The sequence below is a fragment of the Cherax quadricarinatus genome, chromosome 42 (genome assembly GCF_038502225.1).
Source record: "Cherax quadricarinatus isolate ZL_2023a chromosome 42, ASM3850222v1, whole genome shotgun sequence".
NCBI lineage: Eukaryota > Metazoa > Arthropoda > Malacostraca > Decapoda > Parastacidae > Cherax > Cherax quadricarinatus.
The window spans coordinates 23,018,224-23,025,723 of NC_091333.1; the positions used below are offsets into that span (position 1 = coordinate 23,018,224).

A 7,500-nucleotide genomic window follows, 5' to 3' on the forward strand; every position below is an offset into this window, starting at 1 on the left:
GACCTAGTAGCGACCAGTGAAGAGGCGGGGCCAGGAGGTTGGACTCGACCCCTGCAACCTCAACTAGGCGAGTACACACACAGACACACACACACATTCACAGTGTGTAGAGTGCAGTCAGATTATGCCAGGTTGCCTTCTAAAATTTGGATGTCTTTATTTGAGAGTGGCATCTTGTGTGATTGAAAAATATGGTAATTTTTATTACTTTACTTTTTTTGTTGTTTCAGGCAATGGATGCGCTACAAGGGAAGGATCTTGGAGGTGCCAGTATGGAGATTTCTTTAGCTAAACCTCCATCTGATAAAAAGAAGAAAGAAGAAGTTCTTAGAAATAGAGAAAAACGACTTATGCAGATGCTTGCACAGAGAGGGTAAGTACATGATAATAGATTTATTGTTAAGTGTTTTCATTTTACTTTCCAGTTCACTGTGTTTGTATTTGCATTATCACATTTGGGTATTTTCTATCTTTATATGACACTTTGGCAGTATCATATTACTGGCATGAAATATTATGAACATACACTTGTGTATGTTTATCGGAGTGATGCAAAAATAGTGAATATTATTAATACTTATTTGCAAGGAAAAAGGGGCTGAAGGAATAGTTATGTATTATACACTTTATTATGAATAATTTATCAAATAATGTGAAATTAATCTAGTGTTTTTCTCCTCAAACTGTCCTAATGTAGATCTACGTTCATGTGTATAGCGCTCTGAACGTAGATCTAAGTTTTATTTTACACGCTTTGAAATGTAAGAAAAAATGTAGATCTACATTCGGAGCACTACACATGAACATAGATCTACATTTGGACAGTTTAAGGGTTAATAACAGGCTCTTGTCATTTACATTTTTTATGAGTCTCCATTTGATTTTTGTGAAAAGAGAAATAAGTTGCTTTGTAATAATTTTTAGTAAAATTTCTTCTGGAGTTCATGAGAATGCACTGGCTTGGTTAGGTGGGTGTCTATTGGTAAGGCAATTAGGATGTTCATGCTCATTTTAAGCACCAGTGGTAGTGATTGGTAACTGAATATGTGAGCTCATAATTGCAGCTTAATATAAAGAAACTGAGAAAGCCACGGGCTTCCTCTCCGCATCAGCCCCCCCCTTCCCCCAATGCCCACTTTTGTACTTTGTAACAATAATAAATAATTTTGTTTTTCCTTCACTCCTTGACTCATGCCTGTACAGATATGTGATATTGAGAAGTAGTACAACTAGGTATATGCAGAAGTAAGAGAGAATGTGAGTTTAAAATTTTGCATTGCTGATTGAAATCAATATTTTCAATCATCTATTGTTTACACTGAGAGTTTAGTAGAGTGCAGTACCATTTTAATGTTATTGGTGGTAGTATAGAGGACCAGCTGAGTTAAAATTTAGTCACTTTCAGTAGCTACAGTTGTAAATACCTTGCACACTACTGGCAGCCCCTACCTGACATCATGGAAGAAAAAGAGGGAATATAAATGTATAAATTCAAGAATTATGTGGATTAAAATAAGGGTGAGATGCAGAAAGTGGATTAAGTGTTTGTGCATCTGGTAAAGAGGACAGAGAGTGAGATTCTGGGGGATGTTAAGCAAGTGTTTAGGGAGTTTTGAACTAAGTGAGAGAGTAATTGTGATGGAGATCTAAATGCTGAAATAGAAAAAACTGTTATACATGTAGTAGGTAAGTTTGGGATACCAGGGGTAAATAATGGGAGGCCTTTAGTGGAACTTCATGTAGAAAGAGGTTTCATAATAGGTAATGCATATTTTATGAAAAACAGGATGAACAAGTACAGAAGATATGATTTAGAGTGTAATGACAACAGTTTGTTAAACTATGTATTAGTAGATAAAAGGTTGATGGGTAGACTTTTGGTTGCGCCTGTATTTAGAAGGACAACAGATATATCAGATCACTATTTAGTTGTATCAACAGTAAGAGGTGGATGGGTACAAGATAAATATTATCAGTGAGTAAGAGAGAAGTGAAAGCTCATAAATTAGAAGCAGTTGGGTAAGATATAAGCAAATTTGGGGAGAAAGAGATGGTAGTGAGAGTATAAGTAATGAGGTTGAAGAAGTGTGTGGTAGATTTAAGAATGCAGTGTTAGAGTGCAGCATAGGTTTGTGGATATAGGAAGGTGGGTGCAGGAGGGAAGAGGAGCAGTTGTTGGAATGATGAGGTAAAGAGAGTGGTAAGGGAGAAAAAGTTAGCAATTTTATAGGTTTTTACAAAGCACAAGTGATATAAGGAGGAAAGGAGAGGTAGAGGAGGAGGATGAGAGGAAAAAAAAGAGTGTTGAGAGTCTTTCTACTCTAGAGTGCAGCCATGGGCCAGGCAGTAAGGGAGAGTAAAAAGAGAGCAAATGAGAGAGTGGGTAAAGTTTATTCAACAAATTTTGCTGAGAATAAGAAAAAGTTTTGGAGTGAGAGTAATAAGTTAGGAAAGCCTAGGGAACGTATGGATTTAACAGTTGAAAACATAAGAGGAGAGTTACTAGATGGGGAATTGGAGGTATTGGAAAGATGGAGGGAATATTTTAAGCATCTTATTAAATGTTGATAACAGAGTGGCAGTGATTTCGTGCATTCTTCAAGGAGGTATAAGATTTTTGGGAAGTGAGGAAGAGCCAGTGTAAGTGTGGGGAAGGTGTGTGAGGCAGTGGGTAGAATGAAATGGGGTAAAGCAGCTGGAATTGATGGGATTATGATAGAAATATTAAAAGAAGGTACAGATATAGTTTTGGAGTTGTTGGTACTTTTGTTCAATAAATGTATGAAAGAGGGGAAGGTACCTGTGGATTTGCAGAGAGCATGCATAGTTCCTTTGTATAAAGGAAAGGGGAACAAATGAGAGTGTAAAAATTATAGGGGAATAAGCCTGCTGAGTATACCAAATAAAGTGTATGGTAAAGTTGTTATTGAAAGAATTAAGAATAAGACGAATAGCAGGATTGCAGATAAATGATACTTTAGGAATGGTAGGGGATGTGTAGACCCAGTTTTTATGTTGAAGTATATAAGTGAACAGTAGTTACATAAAGGTAAGGAAGCTTTTGTTGCATTCATGGATTTAGAAAAGGCATATGAGAGGGCTGATAGGGGAGCATTTGTGCAAGTATATGAAATAAATACAAAGTTGCTGAATGCAGTTAAAAGTTTTTATAAGGAGTGAGGCTCATGTTAGGGTACGTAGGGGAGGGAGATTATTTTACAGTAAATATAGGCCTTATACAGAGATATATGATGTCACCATATTTGTCACCCTGCCTCGGTGAGAGACGGCCGACTTGTTGAAAAAAGAAAATATTTGTTTAATATATTTATAGATGAGGATTTAAAAGAAAAGAATCCTAGAGTGTTGGGGAGAGGTGTGGGATTGGGAAATAGTCTAATTCATGGTGGGAGTTATCACAGATGATTTTTGCTGATGCCACTGTGATTTTGGGAGCTTCTGAAGAAAAGTTGCTAAGATTATGACCGTATTTGGGAGGTTTTGTAAACAAAGGAAGTTGAAAATGAACATAGGAAAGAGCAAGGTGATGAGGATAACAAAATAATTTGTTAATGAAAAATTGGATATCAGATTGGAGGGAGGAAGTGAATGTGTTCAGATATTTGGGAGTGGACTTGTCAGCAGATGGGTCTATGAAAGATAAGGTGAACCATACAGTTGATGAGGCAAGAATGTGGGTGGTTCTTTGAAGTGCCTGTGGAGACAGAAATGTTAACCTTGGAGGCAAGAAGGGGAATGTGTAGGAGTATACTGGTACCAGTATTCATATGGATGTTGCAGCAGTGAGGTGACTGGAGGCAGTGGGAATGACATGCCTGAGGGCAGTGTGTGGTATGAATATTATACGAATTCACTGCTTGGAGATTAATAAATGTGGGGTTGTTAAGAGTATTATGCATCCACCTCTAAGCCCACTAAACTCTGGGTCAACATCACTTTCCTCTTAAAATGGGAGAGTTAATACTACATGAAATCGGTGAATCCCAGGTGTTTGCCGCGCTGTTTGCTCTAGGTGGCGCTCATTTGAACTAGTGCTCCCGCAAGGTATTAAGTGGTCCAAAATTTTTTTAATACAGTGCACACTGAGTGTTATGACCCATTCTGTGCTGACAAGGCAGCTCAGGCCAATCGTCCCATATTGGAAGGCAGGAAAAATTAAACATTTATATATGTTTGGGGCACTAGCGGTAAGAATGTATATATACGTTTGGACTGTTAACCCTTAAACTGTCCAAACGTAGATCTACATTTTTTCAACATTTGAAAGTATGTAAAAAAATGTAGAGCCTCTTTTTATTTTTTACACTTGAAAACGTGTAAAAAAAACTTGGATCTATTTTTTTTTTTTTGTTGTTGAAAATATGTTAAACAACATAGATGTACTTTTGGAGCACTGCGCATGTGAACATAGATCTGTTTGGACAGTTTAAGGGTTAAGGGTTAAAGGAGGGGTTTGGGATATTGGCAGTTTGGTGGGATACGTTATATATCTTTATATTTGCTTCTAAACTGTTGTATCTGGGTGCCTCTGCAAAGACAGTGATTATGTATGAGTGAGGTGAAAGTGTTGAATGATGAAAGTATTTTCTTTTTAGGGATTTTCTTTCTCTACTTTTAGTTACACTTATGTCACTCTATACAGGCATACACATGCATATATATTCACACACACATCTAGGTTTTTTTCTTCTTTTTCTTAATAGTCTAGCTCTTCTTTATTTCCTTTATTCTCCATGGGGAAGTGGAAAAGATTCTTTCCTCCGTAAGTCATGCATGTCGTATGAGGCGACTAAAATGCTGGGAGCAGTGGGCTAGTAACCCCTTCTCCTTTAGAAATTACTTAAAAAGAGAAGAAGAAAAACTTTATAAAACAGGGATGCTTGAATGTGTGTGGATGTAGTGCAGATAATAAGAAAGATATAATTGCTAATGTTATGAATGAAAAGAAGTTGGATATCCTAGCTCTGAGCAAAACAAAGCTGAAGGTGGTAGGTGAGTTTCAGTGGGGAGGAATAAATAGGATTAAGTCAGGAGTATCTGAGAGAGTTAAAGTTTAGGAAGTGGTAGCAGTAATGTTGAAGGATCAGTTATGGAAGGAGGAGAGGGAATATAAATGTATAAATTCAAGGATTATGTGGATTGAAATAAGGGTCGGATGAGAAAAGTGAGTTATGAAAAGTGTGTATGAACCTGGAGAAGAGAGGATTGTAGAGGAGAGAGTGATTTTGGGAGATGTTAAGTGAGTGTGTAAGAACTTTTGAACCAAGTGAGAGAGTAATTGTGGTAAGGGACCTAAATGCTAAAGTAGGAGAAACATTTAGAGGGGGTGTGGTAAGTAAGTTTGGGGTGCCAGGTGTAAATGATAATGGGAGGCCCTTTGATTGAACTTTGCATAGAAAGGGGATTAGTTATACGTAATACATGTTTTAAGAAAAAGAGGATAAATAAGTATGTATACAAGATATGATGTAGGGCGTAATGAGAGTACAGTGGACCTCCAAGTTTCATGATTAATCCGTTTCAGAGAGTCTGCCTAATGGCGAAATTCATGATTGGCGAATCCATTTTCCCCATAAGAAATAATGTAAATCGAATTAATCCATTTCAGACACCCAAAAGTATTAACAAATAATTTTTTTTTTTATTATCACACTGGCCGATTCCCACCAAGGCAGGGTGGCCCGAAAAAGAAAAACTTTCACCATCCTTCACTCCATCACTGTCTTGCCAGAAGGGTTCTTTACACTACAGTTTTTAAACTGCAACATTAACACCCCTCCTTCAGAGTGCAGGCACTGTACTTCCCATCTCCAGGACTCAAGTCCGGCCTGCCGGTTTCCCTGAACCCCTTCATAAATGTTACTTTGCTCACACTCCAACAGCACGTCAAATATTAACCCTTTCAGGGTCCAAGGCCCAAATCTGGAGTCACGCACCAGTGTCCAAGAATTTTCAAAAAAAAAATTTGTTATTTTTTCTTATGAAATCGTAGAGAATCTTTTTGTGGAGGTAATAAAACAAAAAGTACGAAATTTGGTGGAAAATTGACGAAATTATACTCTCGCGAATTTTGATGTGTCAGCAATATTTACGAATTGGCGATTTTGCCGACTTTGACTCCCATTTTAGGCCAATTACATTATTCCAATCAACCAAATTCTTAGCTATTTCACTAGTATTACTTTATTCTATCGATTGAGCACAAGAAATCGCCAAGTCAACTGTTTCAACTACAAAATAAAGTGATCGGAAATTGTTAATTTGGCCAATTTAACACAAAGTTCAAAATATTCCAATTTCAAAATAGGGTCCAGAATGAACAATGTAGGCATTCCTGGCACTAAACTAACATTTCCTCTGTTCATTAGTTATGTTTTGAGGCTTTACAAATAAATTCCATTTTGATTTTTTATTCACATAATGAATTTTTATTCACACCAAAAAATAGAAGATTTACTGTTATGCAATACTGTAATAATTGTATAAATATCATCACCATATTTGTGAATGTATATTAGACCCACCAGCTGACGTGTATTAGACGTGTGAGGTCGTTTGTTTACTCTTGAATATCGGCAAAAATTTAACATTTCTGCTACTTTGAGCTCAGTTTCAAGCCATTTCCAGTGCTAAAACCAATCAAAATCATCTCTATTTCTGTAATATGTCTTCCATTCTATCAAATGAGACCAAGAAATCGCAAATACAACTATAAAAAACATACGAAAAAACACTGCAAAGTTGCTGTTTTAATCGAAAAATCATGATTTCATTTTTTTTCTCTCATTATACACAGTGTGCTGCAGGATCTGTTTTATGTGGTGCACACATACCACATAGATGTATTCTCTCATATCTAGGCCCAAATGTACCACTCACAGTTTATCAGAGTGAGCTGAGCTCATGGCGTAGATCTACGGTTTGGACCCTGAACGTAAAGCCGTAGATCTACGGGACGGACCCTGAAAGGGTTAAAAACCATTTGTCTCCATTCACTCCTATCAAACACGCTCACGCATGCCTGCTGGAAGTCCAAGCCCCTCGCACACAAAACCTCTTTTACCCCCTCCCTCCAACCTTTCCTAGGCCGACCCCTACCCTGCCTTCCTTCCACTACAGACTGATACACTCTTGAAGTCACTCTGTTTCGCTCCATTCTCTCTACATGAATGAACCACCCACAAATAATAATTTTTTTAAAGATTAAATATAGATTTACATATAGAAAACAATGACAAATAAATATAAAGCACTAATGAAATGGATAAATGAACTTCTAGCCCTTTCAGGGTTTCGGCTGTACTAGTACGACTTACGCACCAGTGTCCATGACGTACTAGTATACATAAATTCTAGCGCCTTCATATCTAGTGAGTGAAAGCCGGTAGGCCTACATATGAAAGAATGGGTCTATGTGGTCAGTGTGCGCAGTATAAAAAAAATCCTGCAGCACACAGTGCGTAATGAGAAAAAAAAAAC

The 7,500-nt window shown here is 37.3% G+C and overlaps 1 protein-coding gene across 21 annotated transcripts in view; it reads left to right on the forward strand.

The window, feature by feature from the left end:
* Positions 1–7,500, forward strand: part of LOC128695680 (synaptotagmin binding cytoplasmic RNA interacting protein) — a 1,077,764-nt gene that overhangs the window by 633,080 nt on the left and 437,184 nt on the right. For all 21 annotated transcript variants that reach the window (XM_070093417.1, XM_070093416.1, XM_070093430.1 and 18 more), the window contains one exon: positions 231–373. In XM_070093417.1, coding sequence (XP_069949518.1) covers positions 231–373 — 143 coding nt within the window. The remainder of the gene's footprint in view (positions 1–230; positions 374–7,500) is intronic.